The sequence below is a fragment of the Solanum stenotomum genome, unplaced genomic scaffold (genome assembly GCF_019186545.1).
Source record: "Solanum stenotomum isolate F172 unplaced genomic scaffold, ASM1918654v1 scaffold35404, whole genome shotgun sequence".
NCBI lineage: Eukaryota > Viridiplantae > Streptophyta > Magnoliopsida > Solanales > Solanaceae > Solanum > Solanum stenotomum.
Genome location: NW_026033428.1, coordinates 43898 through 62027, shown reverse-complemented (window position 1 = coordinate 62027; position 18130 = coordinate 43898). Strand labels below are relative to the sequence as shown.

At 31.0% G+C, this 18130-nt stretch overlaps 2 protein-coding genes across 2 annotated transcripts; one reads left to right on the top strand and one right to left on the bottom strand.

The window, feature by feature from the left end:
* Positions 1-198: 198 nt before the first annotated feature.
* LOC125852460 (pleiotropic drug resistance protein 1-like) lies at positions 199-7628 on the bottom strand. Its single transcript, XM_049532184.1, has 20 exons — positions 7046-7628; positions 6452-6572; positions 6170-6343; positions 5924-6083; positions 5565-5641; positions 5410-5463; positions 4890-5282; positions 4305-4586; positions 3884-4200; positions 3640-3800; positions 3349-3452; positions 3109-3265; positions 2861-3033; positions 2437-2769; positions 2031-2321; positions 1854-1937; positions 1409-1770; positions 1143-1314; positions 697-951; positions 199-603 (listed from the first exon to the last, which is right to left on the bottom strand). Exons 1-20 carry the CDS (start codon positions 7399-7401, stop codon positions 346-348), a joined length of 4284 nt encoding a protein of 1427 aa, XP_049388141.1. The 5' UTR covers positions 7402-7628; the 3' UTR covers positions 199-345.
* Positions 7629-15386: 7758 nt separating this feature from the next.
* LOC125852451 (putative F-box protein PP2-B12) lies at positions 15387-16645 on the top strand. The gene is made up of 3 exons (XM_049532178.1): positions 15387-15436; positions 15737-15822; positions 15940-16645. The coding sequence occupies exons 1-3, from the start codon at positions 15434-15436 to the stop codon at positions 16346-16348; spliced, it is 498 nt and encodes a 165-aa protein (XP_049388135.1). The 5' UTR covers positions 15387-15433; the 3' UTR covers positions 16349-16645.
* Positions 16646-18130: the final 1485 nt, after the last annotated feature.

The following is an 18130-nucleotide window of genomic DNA, read 5'->3' as shown; positions in this document are numbered from 1 at the left end:
AGGATACATTAACGCAAATGTAGTCCTTTTTTGACTTGACTAGATTGTGACTAAATATTGAAGAAAATCTAGAATAGTCAAAAGCCATCATTCAATAAAGACGGTCTCTTTTGTACTTACGCAATGCTAAAATATGAGTGGTGGAGAAGGTATTGGAGAAGCTAATAAAGTCAAAAAATACATTAAATAAATTGATGGTATGTAAAAAAAAAATCATTTATCATTTAACAAATAGTACTAATTATTTCTACACAAAACTTGGAATTCAATAAGGTAAAAATATAACATTACATAGAAAATTAAAAAAGTCTTCAAGTTGTGACATATACACAATTGTTGTGTCTTTTATCTTCTCTGGAAGTTGAATGCCTTAATGCCTAATGCAAATGTCAAGGCAAACATAATAGGCAACGCGGCGATGACAGCAGCAACAACGCCAAGAAAATCATGCTTAAATCCGAAGTAACGTCTCAAGAATTGTTCAACATTTTCATCATTGGTGAGAGGAGTTTGGATGTCTCCGAATTGTGATGCAACAAGACCATACAAGGTCCATGCAACAGGGCAAGCCCAGTAGTACCATCTCCACCATATTGGAATGCGCTGTTTTTAGTAAAAAAAAAAGAACATAACATGTCATTTTTCGTTGTTCAGTAATGTTTATAGGCATAAAATGAAGGATTTTCAAGGACTTACAGGTCGTGGAACGATGAATCCTGAGAAGAGATTCCATACTGCATAGAAGAAGGCCGCGACAATGGATGCAACGTTTTGGTTGGGGGTAACAGCCACGGTCATCATGCCATAGAAGGTGAAGTACAAGAGGGTGCAGTACATGAAGAAGAAGTACCATAAGAATTTGACAGCAGTCCATTCAAACCCGATCATTGCATACACGATGACACCATAGACAGCCGATTGTACAAATACATAAGGTATTTCGATGACAACCTGCACGAAAGTAAAGCTTCATAGATCAATATGAATCCTTTTTTCTAATCTCAGAAAGTCACTCAACTATAGTCATTTCACCTACAACGTTGAGTGACTTTATGAGATAATAGTTGTTAGTTGAGTGACCGTATTTATAAATTAACTCCAGAGTATGTATAAATTGTGACTAAATTGAACTGTCTGTTTACCTGTCCAAAGGCGTAAGGTATGGCAGAATACATTCCAGCAGCTTTTTCTCTGTAAAATACAGTTCGCTCAACGGCAACAACAGGCTGGACTGATGATGAATTTTGTACACCAAGGAAGAGAGTTGCAGCATACATAGATCCCATAGCGTTGATAAGATCCTGACTCCGACTCCTGCGATCAACAAAGCTCGAATATTTTAGCTTAAATACTATAAGATGTTTTCTTTTAAAGTTAATATTTAGTTGTCATTGTGATTTGAACTTACACTTTGGTACCAAGATCCCAAAACATTGTGCCAAAGACAAGTGCTATGAATGTTGTGAAAATGAATCTAACTGCAGTATAAGCTGGATTACGCCAATACGACCAGTGTTGCTTCCAGAGACAAGCCATACATTGGGTCCAGAAAGGCTGTGAAAATTGAGTTTCAAAATGTAGATCCTTTGTACCAGGACGAGGCGTACTTAATTCAGCAATCAAGGCTTTGTTCCTCCTGTAGAGGTCGGAATTCTTGTATAAATCAGCAAAATCAACCCCTAACATCATTTCTTGAGATGAGGCGGTGACTTCTAACATCCAAGTTGCGGGATTGTAAGCCTCTTTTATCTTACTAACTCCAGGCAATGACTGAACTCAAGACGAAACTGAGATTAGTATTTGATTATATAAACTAGGAAAGAGTAAACACATATTTTCCTTTGTTAACATACCTCAAAGTATTTGATCAAATGGCAAGAATGGCGACCTAGAGGACCAACATATATCTCCTGGCCTCCGCGTTTCATTAGAAATAGCTGCAAAGCCATGTTTATATTAGTATTCGGAAGCAAAAGATCAAAACGGAAACATGTATTTGTTTCATTGTCTTGGAAGGTTAATGAACTCACCTCATCAAAGGCTTCAAAAATGTCGATGCTAGGCTGATGAATGGTACAGACAACGGTTCTTCCTGTATCGACAGTGTTCCTAACAGCTCTCATTACAATAGCAGCAGCTCTTGCATCCAACCCTGAAGTTGGTTCATCCATGAAAATGATAGAGGGGTTTGCTACCAGCTCAACCGCAATTGTCAGCCTTTTGCGTTGCTCGGTTGATAGACCATTGACTCCAGGGAGTCCAACTAAGGCTGATCTTAATGGAGCTAGCTCCACAAGTTCCATAACTTCGTCAACAAACATCTGCAGAAAGGTGATCATTGACAATGTTAATGATTGCCATGGACACTTCATTAGAAGGTTCGAACAATTTGTAGTATAGATTATCACTATGGAGAAAGAATTTAGAGGAACCGACCTTTCTCTTATTTTCGTCAACATCTTGAGGTAAACGCAGCCAAGCTGAGTAAACCAAGGACTCATAAACTGTAACATAAGGCGAATGGATGTCATTTTGCTCACAGTATCCAGAAATACGTGCAAACGTTTCTTGCTTCTTTGGATATCCAGAAATCTTGATGTCACCATCAATGTATCCTCCTGTTTTCCTTCCGGCCAACACATCCATCAATGTTGTTTTACCGGCTCCACTAACACCCATCAAAGCTGTGAGAACACCTGGCCTGAAAGCTCCACTTACACCCTTTAGAAGTACCAATCTATCTTCAGCAGAACCTTGTTCCTTCATTTCCTGCAAGTCATTGGAATGCTAAGTCAATTATTCACAGAAAAGAATAGCCTCACGAGTCACGAATACTGTTCAAAGAATTGTGGAAAATTACCTGAGGCATGTCAACAGAGTATACAACGTTATCGAAAGTGATGGAATGGGGTTCAAATGGAAGAACCATTCCCTTCTTCTTTTCCTGACCCTCGGTTTCACTTCTCTCCCTGAGTTCAACATTATCAGCATTCTCACCGTCTTCTGATATCATAGCTTGTGGCTTACCAAATGCTGCAGTTATGCACTTGGTTTAGTATGTAGGAATTTTGTTTTCAAAGGGAAAATAGAGACATCAGAGATACTCACGGTCAAGGTAAGCGAGTGCAATACTGTAGAAGAAGTTGAAGATCATTGTGAATCCGAGAAGTGCCCCACAACCTATCCAGTACCAGTATGCATCTGGAAAGAATCCCCTAGATCTTATGACTGCAGCTCCAAGGGGCTCGGTTCCATTTGGCGCTATCTATTTCAATTTAAGTGGATATCAGCATCCAAATATGAGAAAATATTAACTATATGCACAATGTGTTACGCATAAACACTTACATGTTTCCAATTCTTTCCATCAAATTCATTCACGAGAATTGAATTCACGGAATACATCAGTGGTGAGGTCCAGTAACCCCAAATCCACCATTTCTTCACATCCTCTGCAGCATCAGGCAGAGTAGAAAATAAATAAAGGTCAGATTTCAACAACAACAATAACTATGCCTTAGTCCCAAACAAGTTAGGGTCGACCATAATTGAATAGTTCGACTATTACACATAGCATCAACGGATCAAATGAAACCTCGTGAATGACTAAATAATAGTTTCAAACACGAAAAAATATACCTCGTGCAAGGACAAATCCTCCTAGTGCAAATTGTAAAAGAAGAGCAAATGCTCCAAATGTGCTAGCTACTCCCATTGTTCTCCCCACTGCTCCAATGAATCTGAACAATGCTGATGCCATCTGGTGTACTAGTACGAGAAGCAAGAATTGTTTGAACAGTCTGCAAATACAGTAGTTGATTAATACTCAAGTATTAATTGTGAGGGCCACCTGATTAATTTGTAGTGTATATTTTTCGCTTACCTTGAAACATTTGGATCAAATCCCATGACATAATATGTAAGGAATGTCCACATTCCACACTCAACAAATGTTATAGGGATTTTGAGAATCCATGTCGGAAGGGCATAAGCCCATGAAGGATAAAAAAGAAGGTCCCTTTGCTTGAAGTAGACCGGAAGCTTGAAAATTGTCAGGGCAATCTCAGCCATTCCATTAAACATAATCATAACGACCACGAAAAAGAGAGCACCAGCATATATTCCTCCATCATCCATATCATCTCGGGGAAGCTTAGTTCGGAAAAAGACACTCATCGTTATAAGTGCCATTATAGCAAGCTGAGAGAACACAACAGACACAAAGAGATTATTACTATTTGAACATAGTTATGAGACAAAGACATATGTAGAGATATAGTTCTTATAGACCAAGTAAAAGGTACCTGAGAGAGCTTGAATATGTAAACAAATGAGTTCCTCTTCATTAGTAGGAATTCTCGTTCAGCGCAGACCTTCAACAGTTGTTTCGTCCCTATACCATACTTCTTAGTAGACAAAGCAGCAGGGTGGCTTTTGGTCTTGTCATATGGAGTTGCAAGCTCATCGCTGAGTTTCCTTCCAACATGGAAAGACTGATATGCCTCGGCAAATTCTTTTGATGTGACAAACCTATAAGGCTCATTCCTCTTAGCCCAATATTGTTGTTGATCCTTCTTTGATGTTACCTACAAGAAACAAATAAAAACTTCCACCTTTTAGAACCTAAACTTCATTCTTATATGTCGAAGACATATTTAACCATATAAAAAAATTTTGGTCTAACAAGTTAAGCTTTCTTTCATGGTCAGAATCTTCAATATACTATCATAATAGATAGAGCTCGTCGGTTGAGTCACATTGCCACCCATGGAAAAAGAATCAGGCCAACTCATAATTGGGAAATCTCACTAAGTTTAAACGTTTAGATGAGATGATCACTTGCTTTAACATTATAATCTTTGTTGGTTATACTTTATTGTAAGACATACCTCTTGCAAGAAATCTGCTGCACCTTTTCTGTCGGGGCATTTGAATCCCATGGACTCAAAGAAGTCAAGAACAGCTTCTCGAGGACCCTGATAGACAATGTACCCGTCTGACAACAAAATAATGTCATCAAACAGGTTGTAAGTCTCGGGGGCTGGCTGCAACAGAGATATCACAGCAGTTCCCTTCAAGAGTTGCACCGTTTGTCTTAGAGAGTTAACAATGGAGAAAGTAGTTGAACTATCCAATCCAGTTGAGATTTCATCCATGAAAAGTGCCTTTGATGGTCCAACAAGCATTTCACCCGTTGTTACACGTTTCTTTTGCCCCCCGGAAATACCCCTTATCATTTCATCTCCCACCATAGTATCAGCACAAATGTCAAGTCCCAATATCTGCACATTGAAGTCAGAAGTAATTATTGTTACAGGCAGAAAAGTAGTCCAAAAAATAAGGCAGGTTACCTCCGACAACAGATTAAAGATGCTAACAAGAGAAATAAATTGGATATCATAAATTTACCTTAAGAACATAATCTGTAACAACATTGGCTTCTTGTCCTTCTGTTGCTGCAGCCTACATTTCCCAAGAAAGAACAAGATTATAAACTATTCGCCATGACGAAAAAAAATAATGTAAACTCAAGTCCCTAATATTCGATAAATATCTAGGCTTACCTTCATGTAGATATCAATATCAGGATCTGGTTTGATATTAGCTGCTTTCTCCCTTCTTGACAGTTCAGCCAACATCTCTACACAAATTTTAAGCAAAAAAAGACTTAATAAATGAATATTTGCATGTTTTCACCAAAAAACCAAATACTCTTTCTGTTTCAATTTGTTTGTCGCTGATAATTTTAACTTTCCACGTGACATATTTAAGACCACAAGATTAAAAGACATTATGTTACATTCTACATTTCTTTAGTTAAGAACACAAGATTCAAAAGTCGCTCTTTACTTTCTTAAACTCCGTGACAAGTCAAAACCAGACAAAGAAATCGAAAACGCAGGGAGTATAAGAAAATACTAACCAAATCTAGAGCCAACTCCTTGGCATCTTGCAGAAAATTCCAAAGTTTCCCTAACAGTCATTTCTCCAATATGCAAGTCATGTTGACTGATATAAACAGCTGTTCTTTGTGGCACAAATTCATGTAGTTCATGTCCATTATAAGTCACATTACCAGTAACCTGAATTCACAGAAAATATCGAAAACTTTAGCATATTTTTTCTATCTTATTTATATTTTAAAACTTCATCTATGTAAAAATCTCACCTTTAAAGCAGGATCAAGTTTTCCAGCCAATGCTAATAACAAAGTAGTCTTTCCAGAACTCGGAGGTCCCAAAAGTAGAGTCATTCTACAAGGCTTAATCATACCACTTACATCTTTGAGAATTGTTATTTGCCTCTTTTTACTTGGAAGGATGTGAAGAGAATTCAACAATGACTTTCGAGCAAAAAAAATAATCGAAAAAAATTAAATTAGTTTCATATCAAAAGAACTAGAAATACTAAAGTGTGTATATTTTCATTCATATATATATATATGTTTTACCTCAACAAAGTTGGTCATGAAGTTCAAAAAAGTAGGCAGAGCTCTACTTCCTGCATATGCATCTGCCTCAATATTTAGATGTTCATATCTCACTTCTATTGATGGCATATCAATCCCAACTCTGTAAAAAAAAAAAAAATACAAGTTAAATACCAATCAAGTAAAAAGAAAAAAGGCAAAACTCCGACGCACTAAGTTCCTGCTATGCATCTGACTAAGGTTGGATCATGTTACGTCTATTGTACCCAGTCTTACCTTGCATCTCTGTAACAAGAAACTATGATACACTAAGTTCCCGCTATGCTTAGGTCCTTGAAAGACCGCACCACGTTAGGTCTATTATACACAATTTTACCTTGTATTTCTACAAGATAAGATTGTTTTCCCTGCTTGAACATGTGACCTTAGTCTAAAAAACTTTCCCCTAGACCCTATATTTGTATAAATAATTTATTCAGAATCTTATAAACTTAAAATCCTAGCTCCTCTTCTTACTACGACAACTTTTTACCATTCAACCAAAATTTCGAAAAAATCCCAAAAATGAAAAAAAAAAAATATATATATATATTTGAAAAGTTGTTTTTATTTTACCTATCAATTCTATTCTTGAGTTTCATCAAGAACTTTTCATTATCTTCATCAGCAACTTTAACAAGTCTCTCAAGTAAATTCTTCCTTTCTTGAAATCCAAGATCATTTACATCAATTTCATTAGCTGCACCTTGTGATCCAAACAATAAACCTTTCCTCAATCGATCGAACGTTGGCAATTTTTCTAATGCAGCCCATTTAAGTGCTTCTTCATCATCTTCATCTCTCGCTGATCGCGAAAATGCGTCAACACCATTGTTTCTCCATATTGAATTACTAGTACTTGCTCTTAAACTACCTCTCATACTTCCTCTCATACTACTACCTCTCATACTATTGAGATTTACCGGCTCCATATTGAACGATCCAACGTTCACTCAACTCTATCGATCAAAAGGCTAATCTCTTTTTTTTTTTCGTTAACTATTAAAAAAATGCTATGTTTTTGTGATGCCCCGAGGGCTCGAATTCGTTTAAACTTTTTCAAATGGATGTTAAAACAGTATTTAGGGATACACAAATTGTGTTCTTGAAATTATTATGCCTTAAAGAACAAAAGAATGAAAGGCAAAGTTAATAGTTGGTGCCAAAAAAAGAATAATAACAGCAGAGTTATATAGTAAGATTATTCATAAAAAAAAATAAAAAAAAATAGTAAGATTATATTCATAATAGGCGGCTATTGTATACTTTACATAATTATTCAAAAACTTTAAAGAAAAATCTTAGTACTATTTAGATAAACTTTTATTTCCACATTACTTTTTTTATTATTATACAATATTCTCTCTATCTGTTTTAATTTGTTTGTCAAAAAAATTTTTTTTTTTTTTTGGTAACTCGTTAGTTTTAACTTTCTATATGACATGTTTGAGATTGTAAAATTAAAGGGTAGTTTTGGTATTTTTTTAATTTAAGATTAACAGACTCAAAAATCTTGTTTATTTTCTTTAACTTTGCGTTTAAGTCATAACATATAAATTAAGAGAGGAGTGTTGAAAACACATCTGAACTTGGCGTAAATTGTTAGTTTCGTCTCCGAATTATTCACAGCCTTAGAAACACTCATTTACTTGACTAACTAAACTTAGATACACCCCTGATTTGTTACATGACATCACAAGTGGTCTCAAATTGTTGTAGGAGCATGAGGCTCTTAATAAAAAGTAAAGCCGAGAGAAATGTTGAAACACCCCTAAACTTGGCTAGAACTTAGGGGTATACAATTTCACTCATGTTACAAATTTGGTAGTGTATTTAAGTTTAGTTAGCCAAATAAAAGAGTGTTTTAAGATTGTCAATAATTTGAAAATAAAACTAATAATTTGCGATAAAATCAAGAGTATTTTCAATAATTCTTTCATAAATTAATAAATTAGTTAAAAGGGTGGGAATATAATGTTAATTGATTGATTGATTAAGGAGTAGTGGTAAATATAATATAGTAGTGATTATTCCAGGAGACGATGGAGGAAAAAAATGTGATCTTTTTTATTTTAATTATTAGACTAGACCACTCTGTCTGACTTTTCGTGTTCTGAATTTGGAAGTTTCCTAATGTATAATTAAAGTGGATGCATAACAATAGAGGCAAATGTGCTAATTATTTTTTTAACAAAAAAGATAGAGGGGAGATGCATTTGATTAATTAATTATCTATTGATGTATATTTGAGCAGACAGGCGGCTACCAATTTATAAAAAAAAAATTATTTTTTTTATTTTATTGCTTTTTTTTTTTTGTATGTACTCGTTTATAATGATGGCTGTATTTATACTAGGTGTCTTAATTTAATTGAATATAAAATTTTAAAAAATGAATTTTGTTATTTAAATATACCAAAAGTACTTTCTGTCATATTTTTAGAATTTTTTAGATTTATGAAATTAAAGACTCATATTACTGATTGAAATTAATATTTTTTTATTAAGACGTAATTGTTGTTCAATTTTTTTGAGATTTATGATATTGAAAATTTATATAATCGATTGAAATTAATTTGGATTAAGACGTAATTGTTGTTGTTCAAATAATTTTGAGATTATTTTACTTGTATTGTTGAAATTTCATAAATTCATAAACCATTCCTATGATTATGTAATATCTTCTAATATAGTAACATAAGTAGCTCAAAATCAGTGTCAAATTAAATACCAAACATGGCCTAACTATAAATTTCATATGAAAAATACTATATTTAAATCTGAAATAATTGGAACAAACTTGAGGCGTTATATTCTTTATACTAAATAATGCGTATAGTTAAAAATGTAATATATTTTAATAAATTAACTTACTTTTTAAAATGAATTCTTGAAAACACACATAAAAGTTTTTCTATAATTTAATCAAAAGTATTAAACAAGAACACATACTCATATATTCAGATCAACATAGCTCAAGTTATGTCTTGATCAAATTTATTAGATGAATTAATTATGCCACAAATCTTTTTTTAACATGAAAGGAATTAATTGGTCGTAGCATTTATTGTTCATTAATCATTCTTATTCTGCCTGATATCTCCCATTCATATAATTTTTTATTTTTTTGGTGTTTTATTCGGTGGTTGATATCCATATTAGAGTCCAACTAAATTTAAAGTCGCGTGGGAAAGTCCCACATTGAGGGTAAAGTGCTCCCAAACAAAAGCGACTCCAATCACTCCATACCAGGGAAGCTCAAATTCAAGACTTTTAATTAGAATGAAAGAGTACTTACCACTCCACCACAATCCTTTTCTGTCCCGTTCATATTATTTGTTTTTAAGGTCTATGCACATAATTTGCTCTTTACTATTCTTTTAAAAACATGCTGAATTAATTAATGACTATTAGTATAAAAAGATAAATGAGATAATGTTTAATTATCTACTAGCTTTTTACTATTACAACAAAAGAGATCTTTTATTAGTAGCAATTTTTTTTAATATTGATGCAAAACATTCGGCAGTAATTGAGTTAATGTTATTGTATCTAGAATTACTAAAACTTTTAGCGATATTATATAAAGTGTTAATTATAAATACTCATATCATATTATTATTCCTATATAATTATCGTAATTTTTTTTGTTCAGTATAGTATTGCTCTAATATGTGTCATTTCTATAATTTTCTATCTAAAGTCATATTTCGATAAGTTTAAAAATATGTTCGACCAGCATTGACGCGTTTTAAATGTGGGCTAAAAAGTGTTGAAAAACGTACTTATTAGAAATTACTCTATTATTTATTAACAGTATTCTCTTTTGCCCACAATCTAGAAGGCTTGATTTTCTCATTATTTTTGTCAAATGCTAACTAATTAACTAAAATTCATTTTTATAATTTTAATTTTATATTCATTCAACCAAAAAAGACCATTGAGAAATAGTAGAAAAAAGTAATTACTTTTCTATTTCTTAGAAAGTAGACGAAGTCATTACCAGATGGATATTCATAGCGTGGTTGTAAGTATTTGTTTATTATATTTTTAATCATATATCTCGAGTTCAAATTTGATAATGAAGTAATTTTTGGTAAATAAATATTTTATCTCTAAAATGTGATTTTTCAGTGTATTTTAAAATTTATTGGGTCTCAAAGCTAGTATCGTACACTCAATTAACTTCTGCATGATTAAGCAGTTGAACAAATAATAAAATATTTTTGTTAGATATTTTCAATTTTAATTTTGTAAAAGTTTTATGTATGTTCTCAAACATTCATTACGTAACTATGTTAACTAAATTGTAAAACTTAGAGATTATTCTAAATAAAGTTGATGTGTTTGATAGAAAAATGTTATGCATAATAATGTGTTAAGCTTATTTACACAATACAATATACACGTTTGAGAATCGCACAACAAAAATTGAATCGAAACTAATTAACTAATAAAATTATTTTATTATATGTTAAAATAAAATATGATAAAACAATTTTCTAGAGACTTGACCTTTTATGACCAGTCAAGTAATTTGGGTTGTAATGAACTTCTATTGAATTCTCATTCTATTTTTAATGATTCTTTCCTAAAGAACCTTCTTTTGGTCAAATATATGACATTTGAAAATATTGGAGTGAAGAATTAATAAATAAAGTTGTCAAACACGTTTGTTCCAACAAAATGGAAAGTGATATAATTTTTTTAAACTATATTTGAAATTAGCACCACTTTAAATATATGTGGTAGATATAGAAAAATAATTTGGATGGATACAATGATAAATTTGGTCCAATTGAGGGTGGGGGTTTGGTGGGGGGGGGGGGNGGGGGGGGGGGGGGGTTTGGATGGTGTAAACATTTTGACAATATATAAAAATCAATCCAATCTTAAACGTGGAGAATTTTAGTGGTTCAGTTGGTTGATTATCTGACCTTTTACCTTGTTAATAACGAGGGTTCGATTCCTGCCATCTTAATTGTGGTTAATTAGAATTAAATTCTGAACCTAACTAACATGCTTCTATACCACATTTTTAATAGTGTTTTGTCTTTTTTCAAATTGAGGACGCTCGGCTAATCCGGGGGTAAGGGGTTCATCTTTCAAGTAGTATGTTCATTTGAACGCAATATATTTTATGTGGAGTATATATTTATGCATAAGAATCACCTAAATTGTAATAAATAATAGATATGAATTCATAACTTCAAAAATATAATAAATTCAATGCCAAGAACTTTAAAGATTGAACTCAAAATTTAATTTTTAACGTTACTAAATTATAATAACACGAATACTCAGCTAAGGCACACAAAAGAATAATTTGATAAATCACATGTAAAATTTAACAATTTTTTCTATATAATGTATATATAATTACATCATTATTGAGGCATCTAACATGCCTATAAAAACATATTTCAGGGACTACCTCAGATATATGTAATCTGCTAAACAAATATTTAATCAGTCAAGGAAGAAAAAAATAATCATTTTTGTAACTTATTTCTGTGGCTTTACGATGATTGATAAGAATTAATGATAATAATAAATTATTATTCTTCTTATATTAGTTATGCAGGTTATTTAATTGCAAACCACACCATATTAATTTTATATATAAATAACTTATCTCCTATCAACTATCAAATGTGGTACCACATATGCACGATTTAATACATGTATAACTCATTTCTAAAGCAACTATCAAATGATTCCTTAATTAATAAATAATAAAAAAATATACAAAGTATATAATACGTGTATAAAAATTATATAATCAATGTATATTGTATACACATTAATTAAATACAAAATTATACAATGATTGTATTGGTTAAATTTTGTAAAATTAAAGATTTGTTTTTTAGCTTGTAAAAATCTCTTAAAACATACTAGTGTGAGGTGACTCAACCTTTCTCATCAATCAAGATAAACAACTCTTAAAATTGCCATCTTAGTGTAGCTAGTTGGACTAAATGATCAATTATTTCAGATTTAATGTATTAAAAATATCCACTTGGACAACAAATTTTGACCCACTTATTGGTTATTCCTTTTTTTTATTATTCATTTTATGCTTTATCATATTTTTATTTATTAACATGTCCTTATGTTCCTTTTGAAATAGGGCACACTATATATATATATATATATATATATATATATATTTCATCATAAGCCCTCTCTTTTTCATTATAACGAGCTTACGACAAAGTAAGGTTTTCGATCAAATTTCTTTAGAGGAGCAGGTTAACATCTCCTCCCATATGTAGCAAGTTGAGTTCAATAACTTTTTTAGATTCTTTTATTATTAATATAAAAAAAGTCATTCAGAATAAATATCTGAATGGTTCCATATTCAAAAAAGAAAAAAGAAGCATGAAATTAGAGTTTTTTCCACAAATTATTAAAACTTTACACGATACAAATTTATATTAGTTGAATTAGTGAATACCAATGATTAAAAAAGGAAAAGGAAGAAAGCTATATCTTTTATATATATATATATATATATATATTGTGTTTATTTTTTTTATGTTATCTTAAAGAATAGGCTTAATTGGGTCTAATCATCTTTATCTAAAGTTTATCTCTTTGCATTATGCCTATAGTGTATGTTCTTAATTATTATTTTACTATTATTATTATTATTATTATTATTATTATTATTATTATTATTATTATTATCCTGTGAATCGGTCGAAATTAATTTTGTCACTACTCACTAGGATCACTTTTTTACGAATTTAAATTGCGTTGTCATATGCAGGTGAATCTGCGATATGATACTACTTTACCCATTTTAGGAGATTAATTTGGATATAATTAAAAAGGTAAAAGCGGAAAATAACATTTAATTTATGTTTTTAATTATTTTTTTTAAGGGGTGTATCATACACACTAATTTATTTGTCTAAGTGTCTATTTAGATTGACTTATTTTAGGCAATTTTAAGCCAAAATAGATTTTTAAGTAGTTTCAAAGTGTTTGGATAAAGTTAAAAAATGTTTATATAAACACTTATTTTTAACAAAAATAAGTCAAAAGTAAGAAATTCTAATTTATGGTTGTTGATTTATAAGTCATAAGTCAAAAGCCAATCCAAACAAACTCTAATTCACTTAATTATATGAACTAGAGAGAGTAGTGATTAATTAAGAATCTTACTAATTTGCTCAATTATTAAAGGAAAAATCTTTATCACATTGCTACAATACACAAAGAAAAATCCAAAATATATGAATAAAAAAAACTTAAAAGTTTGTCCTAAATTACACAGCCAAATTTGAACTAACATTGTACCAACCAAACACAAAAGGAAAAAAAAACTCTTTAAACATTTGTCCTAAATTACACAAAGTCAAATCAAAACTCAGTATCATACTTACCAAACATTAAAAAATCGAAACTATAAAAAGAGCATCAATAGTAGTGTAACAAAACAAACAAATTAACCATATGGCTTCTAATACTATTTCAATTCTCATTCTTATTGTGTTATCTCAATTCTCATTTTCTTTTGGTGATGGCCCCACACCAGTTGTTCACCTCATTAACAACTTGCCACCTGGTCATACACCAACTATGCAAGTTACTTGTAAATTACAACATTGGCTCCCTTTGCTTAGTGTAACTTTGGTATTAGGTCAAGAATTTCCATTTGATGCTGGTATTATCAATGATATTTATGTATGTTATGCTGATTGGGGTTTATTTTATGCTTGGTTTAATGCATATGATCCACTTAAGGATGACAAAGGCCAACCTATTGTCTATTTCTCTTTTAGAGATCGCGGTATTTATAAGAGTTATGATAAAGCTACTTGGATTGGAGTTACAAATTGGAACAACTGATCTCATAACTAGCTTTTCGTACAGTTCAAGATCAAATTCTGAATTTGTTTTTAAGGTACTAAATAGGATTATAGAATTTGTGTGTGAGTCAAGGAGATGGATAATTTGAATTACGCTTCTTCCTAAAGACAATTATCTGTTTTTTGTCTACGGTTTTCGGCGTTGTTATTTTATTTTCTCTTTGATTCGCATTAATATATTGGTTTTATACTACTTTTTAAGTCACCTACATTTTTGTTATTGTTCTAATTTATGGGATTACTAGTTACCCAAATTGAATAACTCATATAAAATGTATTAACATAAAAGTTTTAGATTAATTAATGTATGACAAGTGTGTCTTCCTACAATAGTGAGTTACCTTTTAATTTGATTTTCAGTTTTTCACCATCTAAATCATAAAAATAAATACTCAAACCACGATTCGAGCACTTTTAAACACAATAACAAGTCCCCGTTGGAAGTGAGGGGTGTTTACTATCCAAGTAATTCCCTTTTCTTCGCGTTGTTGTTTTAATTGTCTCAATTATTTATGTTTCTTAAAAAACAAATATATATAATTACATAGAGTGTCTAGTGGTTTTTTAGTCAATTGAAAATCGAACTAAGTCGATTATAATAGATCAGTACTTTTTTGGGTTTCATGTTTCGTCCTTAACATTAATTACTTGTTCTCAAAATTATTTTTCAAGACCTAATACTATAATCAAGTAATAAGAATGTTGTAATAAAATACTCATATCAGTTATTTTTTTAAAAAAAACATTTAAAGTGAACAAATAAAAATGAAGCGGAACAAGAAGGAGTAGTACACACTTAACTCTTTTGTCTTTTTTGGAGTATGTTGAATGGGACCAAAAAACTGCAAAATTCAATATTTGGAGTGACTGTATGTTTTCAATGTTGAATTGGCATTACATGTTCCAAAGCATGACTTAATTGGGTTGTATTATTCTCTATACATTAGCTTAATTGCTAAGCAAGAACTATAATTAACTAGGTAGTTCAACAACCTTCTCTTTTTCCTATATATATATATCAAGCATATGTAGCAAAGGGATTTCATATACATTGAAAGCATATCTTATAACAACAAAAAAGAAAGATGGTATGTAATTCTTCTAAGTCTTTTACCTTGTCTTGTGATAGTAATTTGGTTTTTCAATTTATATTTCAACTAAAGTCATGTTTGAGAAAATAATATTTCTTATACTTCAATTTGTTTGATCATTCTAGATATTTTTTTTTGTATAAGACTACTAATATTCAAAAAAAAAAATTAATTTTCTTAAAATTTATGCTACGTTAAAATTGAATAAATAAATCAAAACGGAAAGAGTAGATGGATTATCAAAGATTTATGTATTTCCTCTAATGTTTGTTCTAATTAGTGTGTTTTAATCATCAGAGTGCGTGGTTAGGTGCAAGGGAGCTTTCAATTGAATGGGCTGACAATCCTCAACATTGGACTTGGAATTACATTCACAACTCTAGGTATACAATCCCCCACCCACCCACCCGAAGTAAAGTAATTTAAAAAATAATATTTAGAAACGAATTCAAAATTTAAACTTATAGATTCATTTTTTAATGTATCAATGACATGTGCAGTGTGGAAGTAGCTGAACTTCTGAATGTTTGTTGGCTCGACATTCGAGGAAAGATAGACACAAGTAGACTTGCTCGAAAGACTAGTTATTCGGCATATTTGGTGTTCAGGCTAACAGCTAATCATCGCGAGCTTGAAAAGGGTATTGCATCAGTGAGATTCGTGAAGGATAAAGCTGAGGGGACGGATGAAGAGGGCTACACAGTTTTCATCTCAAAGGCGAAGGGACATGAAGGAGAACGTGGCATATTCGCGTATCCGCGAAGCGATGCATGGTTGGAAACAAAGCTAGGTGAATTTTTCAACAATTTTGGAGAAGATGGTGAAGTTGAAATGAGGTTGATGGAGAACAAAAATCCTAATTGGAAATCTGGGATTATTGTTAAGGGCATTGATATTCGTCCAAATTAAATTTGAGATCCATTTAGTACTATTGTTATTTGGGCCTAGTCGTGTCTTGTCTCTATGTTTTATTAAGTACTATTTTCAATGTTATGATGCTCGATTCCTGTGGAATCGTAGTAGTCTAGTTGATTGGCGGTAACTTTCATTTTGGTGAAAGTTTGATCTCCTCGTAGCTGTGTTTGGCTTGTTTGTCTTTTGTGTCTTCTTTTGAGTCTCACTATTGTCAAGTAAGAGTGAGCTTGAAGTCTTTTGTGTTTTCTATAATAATTTTGAAATAAAAAATAAGAGATTTTATGGTTTCTACTAATTGAATATTTTTTATTTGATGTTATTTAAGCTTAGGAGTGTCAAATGAGCGATAAGATGACTCTAAATAATGTGATTCATTCAATTGAAAGATTACTTGGCAATGGTCAAATTAAAAAAGAATATATTAAGATGACTATTCTTATATGGATCAAATTGAAAGAATCAATAAATGGACTGAACTGATTTGACAAATTTTGAGAGGTTAGATAAATATAACATATTTTTATGAATTAACTTTGTCACGCTTAATTGAGATGATTAATTACTTGGCAATGTTCAAATTTACCAATAATAATAATAATCATTGAATCAATAATTTTGATGGTGCATTGTGAAGCTTTAAGGATAAATCGTCAACTGACTGATTATAACAGTTCTTTAAAAATTCACACAAATTAATTGCAATATTTGTAACGGTAGGAGTTCTAAAAATCTTCTGGTACCACCCCATAATTTGAGCCTTTTTTTGAGCTATTAGTTGTTTCCTTTTCCATTTAAACAACTGTCATAGTCGAGGTAGGAAAAGGGAAATATAGGAGGTGTGAAATTTGAAAAGAAAAGAAAAAAGATAATTCTAGTGTAATTTTTATGATTAACTCAAATTTTCTTTAGTTATTACTTATTATCAAAACGTAGAACAAAATTAATTATAAATAGACACATCACTCATTTGTTTATATTTCAAATTAAAATTACCCCAATTGATATTAAAAATACATTATTTTTAATTATAAGGTCCAAATTATGGACCTTGAATAAGAGATTAGTATATTATAAGGTCAAAATTATGGATAGCCGCCTTCAAATGAAACTTCAAGGAATTAACTAATTATGAACCCCAACAACATTTCTCCTATATATATTATGATGAAGCAAAAGGATTTTGATAGATTAATTAATATTGAGCCAGAAAGATATATATAAGAGCATATATCATACCAATTAAAGAAATTAAGATGGTTAGTATAATTTTTTTAATTGTCTTGTGATTATTACTAATTTCCCTTTTTTTGGTCTAATAGTACTTGATTTTTTAGAATTATCCAAATTGATATGCTTCTTATATTATACTAGATATAGGATCCGTGTCAGCACGGGGCCCAATATATATATTTTTTATTATTTTAATTTATATCATATTATGGAATTTGAGAAGTTATTGAAATTTTTATATGATTTGAAAAATATTTTAAATTTTTAGCTATTGTGATTTGTAGTACTTTTTTTTAACATAATTTTGAAAAAAATATTTATTACTCTGTTTGTTCTAATTTATGTGGCACACGCAGAATTTCAAATATTAAGCATTTTTTATATGTCTCTTTAATATATTAAGTTGTTAATTATTGTATTTTATTGTACATTTTGAACCTAATTTTTTAATAATATATGTTATTTGTCATGTCCCAATTTATGTGGCATTAATTGATAGATTTGTTGGAGTCGAGAGATTTATTTTGTTAATTATTGTAATTTATA

What these genes read in the sequence shown, in the direction of transcription:
- LOC125852460 (XM_049532184.1), bottom strand. Translation starts at nt 7,401, where the DNA reads ATGGAGCCGGTAAATCTCAATAGTATGAGAGGTAGTAGTATGAGAGGA. An exon ending in ATATTGATATCTACATGAAG is followed by an intron (nt 5,464 to 5,564) that starts GTAAGCCTAGAT and finishes TGGGAAATGTAG; the next exon opens with GCTGCAGCAACAGAAGGACA. An exon ending in TTTTTGAAGCCTTTGATGAG is followed by an intron (nt 1,938 to 2,030) that starts GTGAGTTCATTA and finishes ATGGCTTTGCAG; the next exon opens with CTATTTCTAATGAAACGCGG.
- LOC125852451 (XM_049532178.1), top strand. An exon ending in AATTACATTCACAACTCTAG is followed by an intron (nt 15,823 to 15,939) that starts GTATACAATCCC and finishes TGACATGTGCAG; the next exon opens with TGTGGAAGTAGCTGAACTTC.